Source organism: Lolium rigidum, chromosome 1 (genome assembly GCF_022539505.1).
Source record: "Lolium rigidum isolate FL_2022 chromosome 1, APGP_CSIRO_Lrig_0.1, whole genome shotgun sequence".
Classification (NCBI taxonomy): Eukaryota; Viridiplantae; Streptophyta; class Magnoliopsida; order Poales; family Poaceae; genus Lolium; species Lolium rigidum.
The window spans coordinates 349,523,487-349,539,346 of NC_061508.1; the positions used below are offsets into that span (position 1 = coordinate 349,523,487).

The following is a 15,860-nucleotide window of genomic DNA, read 5'->3' on the forward strand; positions in this document are numbered from 1 at the left end:
TTCCGTTCCATATTAATTAAAGTTCTAGCTTTGCCATAAGTCAAACTGTAAAAGTTCAACCAAATTTACATAAACTTTCTTTATAAACTCTATAAATCAAATTATTGTCAAAAAAAAAAACTCTATAAATCAAATTAGTTTCATTATCTATGACAAAATATATTTTATGGTGTACTCTCTCTGTCCAACATTATAAATGTTGTTACAAGCAATATAGGAGTATATTGGGTATAATAACATCTTATATTATGAGACCAAGGGAGTAAATATTAACATATTCCACCTTATCTATCTCTTCAATCAAACACATCATCGGTTTAGATAACCCCACCCGCCTAACCTAGAGACGGCTGGTCATTTGTGCCCTAGAAACACACTAACTGACTCACATGTACTCCCAATTAATTAGTCACATGCACACATTGCCAAGAATGATTCCTGAGGGCTGAGGTACAAGTAACAACACAAGAGTAGAGATATTTCATTACAAAATCAACTTTCCTCGGTCACCAGTCCATAAGTTTAATTACATAGCATCATATTGCCATTCTGAAGCCCACACCCTAACAAGTGTATATATGAACGCTGACGCACTCAAACAATTGTAATCTTTACAAACACCTACTTGGTGTGTAAGAATATCCTAAGAAAATTGAATGAGAAACAGCAAAGAAGATAAAAGGTCATTAATGTCACAGTGAAGCTACTACTCAATTTACAGTTTCTCTGAATTTACAATTTACCGCTGCAATTTTTCAAAGCTGTCTGGTGCTGAACAACTGGACTCCCGCACACAGGAATGGTGACAGCTGAAGACACATCATGCTGCTGCATACCTGCATCTGCAGAAACATGGCTGTACATCTTTCCAGGAGCTATCTGAGTGACTTTTCCAAAATGATCAGTGGATATGCGTGAACCCATAGCTACATCCATCTCCTATGTATTCACCACAAAAAATACTGGGGGCTGAACAGATCCGACTCCTCCATAGCTGGCGCTAAACAATATGAACACAAACTAGTGAAGGCTATAGTGTACACATGTGCCACAAGCAGCTAAACAATCGATGGAGCCTGAGCACTGAACACGTACAGTACACAGCGAAATTTCACGTGAACTGATGGAATCACAACGGGAGAAGAGATCGAATATACTGCCGGGAAGCGCTGTTTCGTCCAAGGCCCATCCCTAGGCCAAACGGTGTCTTATCATTCTTCTTACCGTGGTCACAGCACTGAGAGGAACCTGCTTGATTCTGAGAATTTGAACTGGCATGTGAATCAACACAGGCATGGTCAGTGCCATTAGCATGATGCGAATGGCCCTCGCCATTCTGCGTGACCGCACTTGTCATCTGTATCATTCCTATTTCCTCATCAGCATGCGATGCATGCTGGGTCCGCTCAACGTCCTCATGGTATCCGTTCACCAAGAAGTCTGAGCAGTTCTTACGCACCCCATGGTCGAAAGGATTTCTGAATCTGCCACCTGGACCTTTTAGATAGCTGTATCTCATGGAGTTTGCCATCTCGTTTGTTGTGATGTTCCTTGCTATCTATAAGGGAGAGAAGAATGCATGGTAAGATAAACATGTCCCCCTCATAGAGTGAGAAAGGCTATAGCTACTGGATGGAAAACATTGTCCCACACACAAATGTCAGAGATATAGCTTAATAAATTAAATAAGCAAACAACATTTCACATCCAGCCTTGATTTTAGCTCTGTTAAGTAGTTTGATTCTAAACTTTCCAAACATTGTGCAATTTTACTGACCGATGTTTAATTTTATTGCCTAGCTTATAATGTTATATGTTAATACTTGCTAGGTCATACATACTAATGAATGAGCTGACAACAAATTGCCAATTTGACAGATCCAACAATTTCTTAAAAATAGGATCTAGCAAGGCGCAGTCGCGCAAATATCTGGGCAAACCCTAGTAAAGGCATTACTGCGGTAGCGTATTTTCCCTTTTTACTTTATAAAATTTTATGTTTTAGTTTAGTTAGCAATCAAATGTTGTTGAATATTGTGCTTGTACACACAATACACAAGCATTTCGGTGACATCACGATTTAGTATAAAATAATTTGGTTTTCTCAGGTAAAAAACAAATTTAAAAATATTAAACTTTAAATACCTGAGATGCTTGAACTACTGCTAGACATGCAACACCGAAGAAAATGAAAAGGTCCATCATGAAAAAAGCAACAGCCCCAGTATGGTAAACAACAGAATAGCCAAGCCAATCGCCAAAGGATGCTGGAGAAGCTGGGTCTCTTACAGTCCCTGCGACAAAAACAGCAATGAATCTTATGGAAAAAATTCCAGTCCATGTTATAACAAAAAGCCACAGAAGACTTAGACAATACTTATAATGGCAGCAGAACCAGTAATGATCATTGCAAGAACTTCTAGAGTGATGAACATGAAGAATTCCCATTTGTTCTTCTGCAGTCACATTCCACTATAGATCAGACTGAAGAACAAGCAGATATTGAAGCGAGAAAAATTCAAACAAAAGGTAAAGATAAAAAAGATCAGCAAGTTAGGAGGCTCTTCATAGCGTTACTTTTCTACAAGAGAGATGCTATAAACCTTCTATCTGAATAAAATCATCAAGCAACATAAACTGTCTAACACATCTCCAGAAGAGATAATGAGTTGATAACTACATTGGATCATAAGTAAGCACATATAAAATAACTGAACATCCAAGTACCTTGCCGATGCAATTAGATACCCAGGGGCAGTGATGGTCAAACTGCTCAACACAGCGATCACATGTAGAGCAATGTTTTGAGCGAACAGGTCTGACAATCTGTATAATGAAAATTTAGAATTCGGAGGTCTAAGAATATGATTATAGGACAAATAAACAGTATGATGTACTACTTACTTTGCAGGTTATACAAAGCTGTGACCAGTTACCAGCCAGAAGTGCAGGATTGTCTAACTCCGTCTTCAACAAAGGTTCCTAAAGGCAAAGTGATCATGATTAATTAGGATTGCAAATTTTGAATGATGTTTCAACATTAAGTTTGGAAACGCATTGATCTAGAATCGGCAAAATAGAAAAATGAAGATAAAGGTGCTTTGCAGAATAATAATTAACTCTGCTAATATTTCAAACTTACATCATCCCTTTGATTCTGTGAGTCTCGTATATTCATACCTATGTAGCCAGGATCTTTCCTGTAGAATATGTAAAAACCAATTTCATATTGTTATGGTGTTGCTAAATAATAACTAGGCTGCATATCTCTAAATGGGTGGTAGTACAGAGTAGCAGCAGTTTTAGAAGAGCAAATTTCAACACATATACATGGCAATAGCAACGGTATAATGATTTAAATAATTTGTAATGTATCGAACACATATAAGAGCTGGGACAAACAGGAGGTCAGATGACACAAATCTATACAAATATGCAAGAAGACACAATAAACTCCGTTACTATCTCAAAATATTGTCAAGTAGTAACTGGCAAGGATCAACATGCTGGCAAATATGTCCTTGCGCATAGTTTTGGTTTTCAAGTTTTTTCATAACTGTTAGCCAAATGATTTATTTTTTCGGAAATACCTGCTACATTTATAGAACATGACCAAGCCAGCAGTTGCAAGGAAAACTCCTGACCATGCAAACAGCCCAAATGATGCTGTCATACCTATCATATATTGTCCTGAAAAAACAAGATATAGTAAGCATCACACTACGGAAGAGCGGAGCGAGTGAAAAGATGTTAAGAGTGCTACTTACCTGCTATAACAGAGTGTATATATGTAGTAAGCAAGACAACAGCAATACACCAAAGAAGAGGAGCAAGCCCTAGTTTTGATAGCTTTACAAAAGTCGCATTCCCGTTACATCCTCTGTCATATACCCTTCTAGCATTGTCCTGTAAGGACTCAAGCAAATCAAGTCCTTTTCTTCGGAAAAAAAATCAAGTTCAAGACAGATATTCCCAGTTCAAACAATAGCAACAAAAGTTCTTTCAGTTCAAGGCCAACATGATCACTCTATTGCAGGAATATACATAGTGAAACAGCATTGCTCTACAAGGAAACTCGTAAAATACTAGACTGAGGAGATATTAATCTACAGGGAAATCAAACCATCACACACAGTTAGCTCACTGATCTACCAAATATATGTAAGAGCATTTAAATACCAGAAGGGTCCCAACAAAGGAAAGTATTTTTCCTCCTTGGTTACATCTATGCATGCGCTTCTACTGTTTTGTGGTGTTTTCTGGACCTTAATAGTACTCCTGCCTGCCTTTTATTGCAAGTATATATCCACATCATTTGACTGTACTTATATCGAGTTTACATGCAAAACTGTAAATTACCAGGTCTATGGATCATATGTATGCCTCATTCAATAAATTTACGAACTCAATTCTTCCTTATCAGTTTCAACTAATTAGAGAGAAGGAATACAAAATCTACAATGATGCAAATCAGTATTGCCCATTAGTATGTATTTATGTGAAGCTGCCTACGAAGAGTTCTTATTAGATGATATTGTTAGTGCACTGAGACTCCGAGGAGCTGCAAACAAATAGCTCAAGTAGACTACAAAATATAGATCGTGTAGTCCATGTCACTTACAAGAAAAAATGCAACTTGCCGATGACTCTTATCAGCAGCAAGTTGTCCCGGAGTTAAACCAGTTTTGTCTTTCACCATCAAATCCTCCTTTTTACCAGCCTGAACTAGCACAGTGCACGCCTCCAGGTTCCCCCGGATAGCAGCCCAATGTAAAGGAGTACAGCCTAGGGCAATTTGTAATAATAAAATAAATCCCAAGCTCCAGAGTGAACCAATACAGTTGAGGTCTGTGTGTATGCGCACGTGGGTATGGGTGTGGCCGAATCCATGCATGTGCAGACAATAAGAGTAGTGAACTAGTGATTAAATTTAGCACATACCTTCCTTATCCTGCCGCACCCTGTAAGCATCCAAATACAAAAGGAGACGTATAGAATCTGCAAACCCCTTGTAAGCAGCCCTGCAAGGCAATTAGGTAATACATACAAAAAAAATGTAAGTGTAAAAGGAGATGCCAAAGTTCCGTGCTGCCATAGGTTACATATGCATCAGCAGAAATTATCAATACGCTAATGAGCAATACAAGAGCACATGTTACAAACCAGTGCAATGGACTTCTTCCATCGTTGTCAGGGACATCTGGATTGGCATTCCATTTTGCAACAACATGATAAATAAATGTTGTCTGACCATACTGAGCTGCAACATGTGTAGCCTACAAAGAGCAGTACATTGATTTAACAAGTTGTAACAAATTCGATGCCACACGACACACATTTTATTACAGCAAAATTGTATGTCAAATTAAGTTTATTGCAAATCTCTGATCCTGTAACTCGCAGACGACAAGATGATAATAATTGATCAATTGGGCAGACAAATATGAAATATTCAACAATACATAGTTTTATCAGTTGTGAACCAACGTTGGAGACCCAAAAGCAAACACGGGGGGTCAAGGACACAGAAGAGAGGTCAGCATACAGACCTGATAGCCATACAAATCAGCAGCATCCACCTTAGCTCCTTCTTTCAGAAGTAGTTCAGCAACTTGCACGTGACCACGTACAGAACTCCAGTGAAGTGCTGTCTGCCCAGTGTGATCCACGGCATTTACATCTGCGCCATGCTGTACAAAGAGCACAGAACCATCACCCAACCAAACAAAGTGCATTCACAGAATGCGGTTGACAGCACCAGGAGCCACCAAACAAAACCAGCTATACATGTCTCAACTACAACTATCCGAAAACAATAACGTATTGACTGTCTATTATGAATATCAAAATGGACGCGGCTAATTCCCGGTTGACCAGGAATTAGCTTAATTCCCGGTCACCTGGTTTCATGTGTAATTCACGTGCAACTAGGGCAAACAATATGCAGTTGCACATGCATGTGCAATTACACATCCATGTGTAATTCTCGTATGCATGAATCACGATGCAAATCTAACGGTCGTTGAGTTGATCGGGCTCTAACTCTAACCGGGAGTTAGCAATCCGGTATCAAAATAGACATACTCGGTACTGTCGCAGTACAAGTACTGCACAAGAAAGCCCATTCACACACTTAAGTAGGTAAAATGCATACTATCGATCATCTCGGTGTACAGTACATTGTACGAGCAAACACTATCTCAAGCCTACCACACTTCATACGGTTAAACCAGAAACTGCAGAGGGCCAAACAGGAACAAATGGTGAATGCCACAATCAGCGAGCTGATGTCCAAAACGATTCCACGAGCAACAATTCGATGCAGTGAACCAACTCAAGCATAAGGGCTCAATAAAATTCAGTACTCACTACTGGCCATCAACTCATCGTTACCATGGCTGCCCATATCTACCCAGTACTCACTACTGGCCATCAAAATATGACACTCAACCTACATGAACCCAAATATCTCTACATGAACCGACACCGAACTCTGAAACCTACTCGCATGACAAATTGACGAGCACTCAGTTCGCGGACTGCAGCCGCATAATTGTCCACACACCAGGAGGCGGCATCCACAGACCATTGACAAAACCACCAAGAGCTGCATCCTCAACAAACAAACACTAAGCAAGCTCGGCAGCAAGCAACCCACAGCTCTTCACATACGAAGCGCAGCTCAGAAACCACGGGCGCACACATTGACGCTCCACGCCGGCCGCAACTACCTACCTACCGTATCTCGAGTCCCCGCGAGCGAACGAGGACCCGCAGGCGGAATCGAAGCGAACCTCGAGGATGTACTGCGCGGCGGCGACGCGGTTGTTGAGGGCGGCCCACTGGAGCGCGTGGTAGCCGCTGCCGTCGGGGTCCGCGACGGGCCGGCCCTCCGCCTCCACGAGCCGCTGCAGCTTCTCCAGATCGCCGTAGGCCGCCGCCGTGTACACGTCGTCCTTGAGCGCGTCCTCCTCCGCCGGCGGCGGAGGCGGGGGCACCTCCGCCACGGCGGTGGTGGTGGTGGTGTCCTCGAGCACCTCGATCTCCGAGGCCATGGGTGGGCGTGGTGGGGATCGGCGCGGGGCGGGGGGTTTTGGGGAGGCGGGGTAGGGAGGGGGAGCTTGGCTTGCGTCCTGGCGCGGGGGAGGAGGGAGGCGCGGATGGGTTGCAGGGGTTGACTGGGCGCGGAGGTGGTGGCGGCGGCGGCGGCGGCGGCTACTTCGCCGGCGACCGCGAGCTGGTCTGGTCTCCTCTCTGGTGGTGGTGGGGGCCGGCGGGCGGAGAACGAGAGGGAGGGAAGGAAGGATGGTGGGACAAGGCCAAATGTGGAATTTCGGGTGTCGTTGGTTTTCATATTCTCTACCCCAGCTCCGTTTGTAAATTGGGGAATTTAATTGTTTTAAGCAAACCTTGTTTGACATGTGATTGTGTGTTATGATCTTATGTTGTATGCAAGCCTTATGATAAAGTTACACGTTGTATTTAACTAATATAATAGTGTTTAAGAATCAAACTCTAAATTGTTACTACCTCCATTCCAAGGTTTAAGGCCTATATTTTTTTCAGAAAGTCAAACCATGTTAAGTTTGACTAAGGTTTTTATCAAAAATTATTAGCATGAAAAGTACAAAATCAATATCATTATTAGATAGATAATAAAATATATTTTCATATAGTATTTACAAAATATCATATTTGTTCATAAATTCTTCTAAAAATTTGGTCAAACTTTATTTCGTTTGACTTTCTGGAAAAAAATATAGGCCTTAAACCTTGGGATGGAGATAGTAACACTTAAAAGCCGGAATATGCTCCCCGGCCCTTCCCACCAAACGCCCTGAAGGCCTCACAGTATGCTCCTCGGCCCTTCCCACCAAAGGGGAAGACCTTGATCCACTATGGAACCTTAGGGTGGTCACCGAACCGGCACAAAGCTTGGGCTAACTCCACAACTTAATTGGAGGTTCCCAATATTCCGCCACAAAGGCCTTACATTTGAGGAATCTCCACAACTTAATTGGAGACCCCAAGAACACCACTATGCCACAAAGCTACAAACTTGAGGCAATCTCCACAACTTAATTGGAGACTCCAAGAACTCCACGAAGACCACTAAGCCGTATAGGGTCCAAACACCCAAGAGGAACAAGCTCCCGAAGAGAATATCTCACGAACTTTCACCTCCACGTATCACCGCGGAGAAATCAAACCGATGCATCAAATGCAATGGTTAGAACACCACAAAGATGTCCAAATCCTCCACTCTCAAATTCCAGCAAAGCTACTAAAGCTATTGGGAGAATAAGAGAGGAAGAACCAAAAGGAGAACCCCAAATTCCCCAAGATCTAGATCCCAAAGATTCACTCACAAAGAGATGATTTGGTTTGGTCAAAGTGTGGATCCAGATCTCCTTAATCTTTCTCTTAAATATATGCAAGAATCATTGGAAGGGGAGAAAGATCTCAAGAGGTTGAGAGAGAGGAGGAAGAGGAAGCAACCCCAAAAGAGAGAGGAAAAGACTTAAATAGTATCGGCCACCAAAGGGCGGTACTACTGCCCGTGGTCGAGCAGCGCAGCATGGCTGTGAGCGAGTGCATGCGTGGGTGATGTGCGCGTGAGTGGGAGGGCCCGGTACCACCGGTTTGGGCCGCCCGGTACCACCGGCGATGGTACCGGCCGCGGTACTGGCCGCAATCGCGAGGCAACTGTGAGCTTAGGCATTTGCCGGTACCCTGGGCGGTACCCAGGGCGGTACTACCGGCTTAGCTTGGGCAGTATTACCGGCCTGCACATGGTAGCCCAACTGCCCCCTTTTTTTCTTTAAAAATCAAACAAAGACAATACTAAGACGCAAATATATTGAGATAGGAAAATCCAAATGAGATGAAACTAATTTTGTTGGAAAGAGGACGACAAGAGCTACCCTCACAAAATATGGAAACTAGTGGGGGTGATTTTCTATTCATTTTAGAGGTGCAACACCTCAATACGAGAAACCAAGAAAAACACCCAACTCGAAAACGCAACAAGTGATATACGCGAAATCCGTTTTCGATGAACTAGAGCTTGTCGTGAAAATAACCACAAGCTCTAAAACACCACATGGATAAGATCCAAATAATAACCAAGAAATATGATGCAAGGAGCCACCGAGGGGGGCAGATTGAACTACACGTGATGCCATGTAACCCTAGATCTTGCATAATACAATCTCGGCGATTCGTCTTGATCATACTTTTCGTCGGCTACCTAGCTAGTTTGGCGGACCGATTTGTTCACTCGCCAGCGTTCTCCTTCCTACAAATCTAAATTCATCATTATGGGCATTGACAAGGTTAACCCTTTGTCAGATATAGTGCATAATTCACAAGCATGTGACCATATGAAAGTAGAATTCAAACTTGGGAAGTTAATTTTTCGAAGAAACCATACACCATACATCAGTTACAGTCCAAATCACGTAGGAATAATTATTACAAACATGAATATAATGTTACAAGTCTTTACCAAAGAAGAACTTGAATATATTACAAACTTACAATCGAATATTACAGGTATGAATGAATACAAATGAATATTACATTAGCAAATGAATTAAATCATCAGCTCAGTTGAGTGGTAAGTGACCAAGGTGAAGGTAGAACCTAAATTCAGTCATGGCTACAAAAGGATGGATATGCAGGATCATAGAGAACGGTAGAAGTTGGCTTGGATCTTATATTAGGCCTCGTATCAAGGAAGTGTGAATGGGAATACCAGACCCGATTGGCAACAACGATGAGTTCTTTTATGGGTAAAGTAACCACCTCTGAGTGTATGAATTGTGGCTTGTCACTTTTGTTCTAAGAAGGAATTAACTATGAACTCAGCATGAAAGAAACTCTATGAAGTACTACATTCCATGTGAAGGCTCGCATAACTTTTTAGAATAAAGTAAACTTTTTGAAAAAAAAATTAGAAAAACCTGAATTAGCCCACGACTGCTTGGACCATGGATGTAGTTAGTGCATAAAATATCTATTCGTATATATTAAACTTGTTAGGAGATCGGTGAAGGAGAACTCGAAGATGAAGAAGTCAACTATTATAAATGGCAGAACTTGATAAGTGAAGTCAATGAAGTTAACTTCTACAACAATGATGGTGAAAACTTAGACTAGGAGTGGGAGGAAACCAATTCCTTACTCCTAGACCATAAATAGCTAGAGTACAACCAATTAGTTTATCTCAGAATTCATCACGAGTTGGTTCGTGGTTGCCTTTCAGTATTGTTGGTGCTTCCCGTAGTGAAAATTAACAGCTTCATGTGAGCATATGATGTCGCAAGTGAATTCCTGTCGTAGGTAAGCTCTGATGAGGCATGAGATTGTTGTTGTGTACCTGATACCCTTTTTCCTCAAAATATAAACATATAATTTTAGTCAAAATCGACATCTTCTTAGTTTGATCAAGTTTATATAAAAATATATAAACATCTAGAGTACTAGTGTATAGATACATCCGAAGTTTTGCTGGTAGGAATTATTTGAGATGCAATAATTAGGTGAATTATTTGAGATGGAATAATCAGGTGACTGGACCTTCAAGTCTAATCAAGTTGATGTTTTGTTCATGAATTAGATCACTTCTAGAGGACCTCCTTGCGGGTAATAAGGGTGGTTTTTTTTTTTGTTTAACTAGTTGTGTAACTTGATAGAGTTATAGGTTCAGGAAAATAATGGAGGTAAATAGCTACACAATAAGAACCAAAAATGAATCGTGAAATAAAGGATTTTACCCTGTGATATACCTTGTCCATCTATGACAAATTTACTGCCTTGCACTATTTAATAATCCGATGATGGCAAACTTGTGGGGTCACAACAAATGTCAGTCGGTTGTGGAAGCAACCAGTTGGGGGTCACAACAAAAGCACGATCCAGAGAAAGAACATTACCCAATTTCAGATAAAACATTACCCAAATTCAGAAAAACATTCCCCAGTTTCATACAAGACTCATCCTCGTCGTCATCATCATCCATCTACAGGCAAAACAGAACTCTGCAAGACACACTTTGCCCAAACCACTGGCCGTTGATTTTGCTACCCTCTGCTACCTCTACAGCTAACAGAACGAAACTAGACAAGTTCAACATGATGGCGGAAGATCAGGGACAACTAAATGGAAAACATAAAGAGGGCGCGCAATGGGTTGTCTGAAGGAGCTCGACGACATAAAGATGAAGTAGCACGCTTCTGACCAGCAAAATTAAACAATGGATCATATCTTGGATCTTCCGCGTCTAAATATATTTGAAGAGGATGCCTCCATAGGTGGCGAAGAAGGGGGCGAACACAAGGGACTCAACCGCCATGAGCTTGATGAGGATGTTGAGCGAGGGGCCTGAGGTGTCCTTGAGAGGATCCCCAATGGTGTCACCAATCACAGCAGCCTTGTGGCAGTCTGAGCCTTTTGGGCCCAGGGATTTTGCATGGTCAGATACGCCAGCCTGAAACCAAGTGAAACTACAGTTAATAAGATGCAGCAAATGTGGGGGAAAATAAGCCTCATGGCCGATGGGTGCTAGTGATTTTTACCTCGATGTACTTCTTCGCGTTGTCCCAGGCACCACCAGTGTTCGATGCTGAAATGGCGATCTGAATAAAAACAACATAGTTATGGATGGAACATGAAAATACAAAGCTGCAGTATAGTCCCCAAAAAATAATGTTCCACCAACCTGAACACCGGAAACAAGAGCACCCGCAAGGACTCCAGATAGGGTCTCAACACCAAAGAAGGTCCCAACAATAAGAGGTGTGAGCATGACAAGAGCACCCGGGGGAATCATCTCCTTGATGGATGCATCAGTGGATATCTTCACACATGTCGCATAGTCAGGCTTGGCAGTGCCCTCCATGAGCCCAGGGATGGTGTTGAACTGTCTCCGCACTTCCTCCACCATCTTGAGAGCCGCACTGCCAACACTCTTCATGGTCATTGCAGAGAACCAGTATGGGAGCATAGCACCAACAAGCAGCCCAATGAAAACATTGGGCGTCAAAACATCAACTGTTGTGATCCCAGCACGGCTCACAAAGGCACCAAAGAGAGCAAGGGACACCAAGGCAGCGGAGCCAATGGCAAAACCCTACAAGTATTAGGCATGGTTAAGGGAGTTCAATAGTTTGAAATGAAGTTTGTGTAAAGAAAAAGATAAACGAAGAAACATCCGTATAGTTGCAATTGCAATGAAATGCACTCTCTTAAATGTGATTCTGGGTCATTTAGCTCTTTAAATGGAAGGCATCGAACTCAAGATAAGCATGTGTACCTTCCCAATGGCAGCAGTAGTGTTTCCTGCAGCATCAAGAGCATCAGTTCTCTCACGGATTCTATGGCTCATGCCAGCCATTTCAGCAATGCCTCCAGCGTTGTCGCTGATAGGGCCATAGGCATCAATGGCAAGACCAGTAGCTATTGTGCTGAGCATTCCAAGAGCAGCCACAGCAACACCATACATCGCGGCAAGGCTGAAGCTGAGGAAAATGCTGAAGGCAATAGCGAAGATGGGGATAATAACTGATTTGTATCCAAGAGCAAGCCCAAAGATGACATTGGTAGCAGCTCCAGTTCTGCAGGAATCAGCAACATCCTGCACAGGACTGAAGGGGTCGAATCGTCAGGAACTTGAAACAACGGTGTAGATTACAACCACAATTAAAGAATGGCCAAAATTGCAAGTACCTGTATGCATTGCTTGTGTAGTACTCTGTAATAAATCCGATGACTAGGCCGGCCCAGAGACCAACAGCCACACATAAAAATAGTTGCCTGCAAAATTTAAAGCAAACTGAGACGATGAACGAGCAAGAAGTGCACAAAAATATGGAAATTCGAATTATAAAGACGGCAATACCAGCTGTGCACTGTCTTCTGGGCACCAAAGTTGAATATTGTGAAGGTATAGGGGAGGCCTAACCAACTGACCAGTGCAATGCCAACGGTCATCACAGCAGTGGAAATTATAAGCTGTTTCTTTAGGGCAGGCTCGATTTGATCTACAGCCTTGACCTCAAAGAAATCGGTTGCAAAAAGAGTTGTTATCAAACAAGCTATTATACCCACAGAGCTAATTAGGAGTGGGTACATCATAGGGGTGAATTCATGGTTAATTCCAAAGGAAGAGATTGACGCAACAACAAGAGCAGCACAAGATGACTCAGCATAGGAACCAAAGAGATCTGATCCCATTCCAGCAATATCTCCCACATTGTCACCAACATTGTCGGCAATGACCTGCATTAGGGAAGGAATGATCATTCTCACGTGCAGATAAAAGACCCTACCAAAACATGAATACAATCGTCAACAATAGAGAATAAACTCTTACAGCTGGGTTCCTCGGGTCATCTTCAGGGATGTTCCTTTCTACTTTCCCGACAAGATCAGCACCAACATCAGCAGCTTTAGTGTAAATCCCACCGCCAACACGGCCAAAAAGAGCCATCGAAGAACCGCCAAGACCATAACCGGTGATAGCCTCAAAAAGACCTTCCCAGTCATCACCGTAATAGACTCCAAACACGTTGATTATAATGTAAAGAACAAAAAGGCCACTGGCAGCAAGAAGGAAGCCCATCACAGCACCAGAGCGGAAAGCAACAATGAATGCCTTCCCAACACCCTTCCTTGCCTCAAGGGTTGTCCTAGCATTTGCATAGGTTGCAATCTTCATCCCGAGAAAACCAGATACAAGAGAGGTGACAGCGCCTAGCACGAAAGCAATTGTGCTGAACGCGGCATTAGCAAGAGCAGGCTTGCATGTCTTGCCCACGCTGTAATGGCAAGGCTGACTCTTGGTGCTGAAACCCTCAATGGACCCAAGGAAGACGAAGATCAGAACAGCAAAAACGGTCATGAATCCTCCAGCATACTTGTACTCGGTGTAAAGGAAGGAAGTTGCTCCTGTTTACAGCAAATGCAGGAGTATTCAGACCACGAATGGACATACAAAAAAGTGGATACTAAGAATTTCCCAACTAATAAACCATCAGCATCGATATGAAGCACCAAAGCTAGAAGTAATAACAATGTACAGTTGTGCACATCAGCTCAACGGGTCTGAGGTGTTGTGAGTCATACAGCAATCTCTAATTATCTCAGCAACTAATTCTGACCCAACACACATTCTTACATTATCTAAATCTCCAGCAACATCTTAAAACTAACCAATACCACTAAGAATGTAAACTAACAACAACACAAGGGCCTCATGCAAGACAAGAGTACCAAATCAGCAGAACAATCGGGGTAACATTCCTCCCCAGCAGCCCAACTGCATCACATGAAACGCCGATCAACAGGATGGTCCATGCGTGTTCCTAGCATCCCTTTCAAGTTAAGCATATGCCTGTGAGGATGCAACTAATTCCTGCCCGCTACAATAATGCAGGCACGCAGAAAATAACTTTGTCCCTCTTATCTTAAACGAGCGGCAGGCAGGACCACAGGTGCAATAACTTTGTCCCTCTTCATGCAGTTAACTTATCCTATCTATCACTGTAGCAGTGGTCACTGCTGGGCTTTATGGGACCGTCTCATGCAAGAAGCAAGAACTTCCAGTTCTAGATTTTTTTAAAGAGCACCTCGGATCTACTGTTACCCATTCCCCACAAGAAATATCTCAAAAAAAAAAAAACTGCGCGCGAGGGACGGATGAATAATTAACTGCTATTAGCCCAGGCTGAGCCAAGAATTACGGAGTATTATAACATGTGCTGCACAAAGCGGGAACATCGATATTATAATGTTTGCGTAGATCCAGACGAAAAGTAGGACTAATATAAGCAGTTGATATGCATAACAAGTTCAGAACAAAAATAGGACGCTGAAAGCAGTGCATAATCATGAAACCCATTACACCAAGCTAACAAATCACGCATATAATTACCTATAATTCTACTAAGCTCGATTTATTTGATCAAGGCCGCCGATTTTAGCATGAAATGCTTAGGAAACAGAAGAGGAATCTAATCTCTCGCGTCCCACTACAGTACACGCTACGCGCCAGAGAAGATTCAGAAAGCAGAGTTCCTTTTTTGTGCGGGTAGAAAGCAGAGTTACTGACAGGGTTCAGGCCGCAAATGAACAAAAACTAATAAAATCAGTCAAAAATTAGCGCCCAATTCCGAACCACCGGAAGTCCCGAACGAACCGAAATGGCCGAGATCTAGTCTAGGACCAAACTTACCCTCAGATTCACAAGCTAACTAGCTGTAAGTAAACACGCGACCACGGCCAGAGACAGAGAGCCGTGCAGCTCACCTTCGGAGATGGCGGTCTGGATCTCGGCGCACTTGAGGACGACGTTGTGGTCGTTGAGGCCCTCCTCCTCCTCGATGAGGGACTCGCTGGCGCCGCCCTTCCCGGCGGAGCCGCCATCCCCGGTGACCTTGACCTGGGAGACCAAGAACCACTGCAGCACGGCGAAGGCGATGCCGACCGCGGCCGCCACGGGGACCACCACCTGCGTGGCCAGGTCCGGCAGGATCACCGACGCAGACATCGCCGCCGGCGAGACCAGAACCGCGCTGGGATTTGTCTGACGGAGCTGCTGCGAGCGCACCGGGGGGAGGGAGGAGGGAGAGGGGAGAGGAGCGGAGGTGTGAGGAGTGGGAGGTTTTATAACCGGGGCGGAGGAGGAAGAGGATGAAGTGTAGGCGATGACGTGGAGGCGGAGGGCATTCCCGTGATTCCGGGGTCTTTGGGATATCGTTCTGTTTCACCTCCCTCCTGGTCAGAGGTAAGAAAAGATCCGAGTATATCCGCATGAGATGGGATTTTTTTTTCTCAGTTTTTTTTTTGTGCCAGTGTGT

General features: G+C 43.1%; 2 protein-coding genes across 2 annotated transcripts; both read right to left on the minus strand.

The window, feature by feature from the left end:
• Positions 1 to 479: 479 nt before the first annotated feature.
• LOC124701539 (protein S-acyltransferase 24-like) lies at positions 480 to 7,055 on the minus strand. The gene is made up of 13 exons (XM_047233622.1): positions 6,795 to 7,055; positions 5,550 to 5,690; positions 5,164 to 5,276; positions 4,942 to 5,021; positions 4,622 to 4,785; positions 3,768 to 3,906; positions 3,591 to 3,690; positions 3,143 to 3,200; positions 2,905 to 2,982; positions 2,728 to 2,826; positions 2,378 to 2,456; positions 2,146 to 2,294; positions 480 to 1,558 (listed from the first exon to the last, which is right to left on the minus strand). The coding sequence occupies exons 1-13, from the start codon at positions 7,053 to 7,055 to the stop codon at positions 1,130 to 1,132; spliced, it is 1,890 nt and encodes a 629-aa protein (XP_047089578.1). The 3' UTR covers positions 480 to 1,129.
• A 3,867-nt stretch (positions 7,056 to 10,922) lies between these two features.
• Positions 10,923 to 15,565, minus strand: LOC124701549 (pyrophosphate-energized vacuolar membrane proton pump 1). Its single transcript, XM_047233634.1, has 8 exons — positions 15,310 to 15,565; positions 13,376 to 13,950; positions 12,902 to 13,281; positions 12,730 to 12,816; positions 12,317 to 12,647; positions 11,723 to 12,133; positions 11,580 to 11,639; positions 10,923 to 11,491 (listed from the first exon to the last, which is right to left on the minus strand). Exons 1-8 carry the CDS (start codon positions 15,548 to 15,550, stop codon positions 11,285 to 11,287), a joined length of 2,292 nt encoding a protein of 763 aa, XP_047089590.1. The 5' UTR covers positions 15,551 to 15,565; the 3' UTR covers positions 10,923 to 11,284.
• Between the last annotated feature and the right edge of the window lie 295 nt (positions 15,566 to 15,860).

What these genes read in the sequence shown, in the direction of transcription:
- LOC124701539 (XM_047233622.1), bottom strand. Translation starts at nt 7,055, where the DNA reads ATGGCCTCGGAGATCGAGGTGCTCGAGGACACCACCACCACCACCGCC. An exon ending in CTGATTTGTATGGCTATCAG is followed by an intron (nt 5,277 to 5,549) that starts GTCTGTATGCTG and finishes TGCTCTTTGTAG; the next exon opens with GCTACACATGTTGCAGCTCA. An exon ending in GGAAGAAGTCCATTGCACTG is followed by an intron (nt 5,022 to 5,163) that starts GTTTGTAACATG and finishes ATTGCCTTGCAG; the next exon opens with GGCTGCTTACAAGGGGTTTG.
- LOC124701549 (XM_047233634.1), bottom strand. Translation starts at nt 15,550, where the DNA reads ATGTCTGCGTCGGTGATCCTGCCGGACCTGGCCACGCAGGTGGTGGTC. An exon ending in CCAGACCGCCATCTCCGAAG is followed by an intron (nt 13,951 to 15,309) that starts GTGAGCTGCACG and finishes TGCTGTAAACAG; the next exon opens with GAGCAACTTCCTTCCTTTAC. An exon ending in CAGAAGACAGTGCACAGCTG is followed by an intron (nt 12,817 to 12,901) that starts GTATTGCCGTCT and finishes TAAATTTTGCAG; the next exon opens with GCAACTATTTTTATGTGTGG.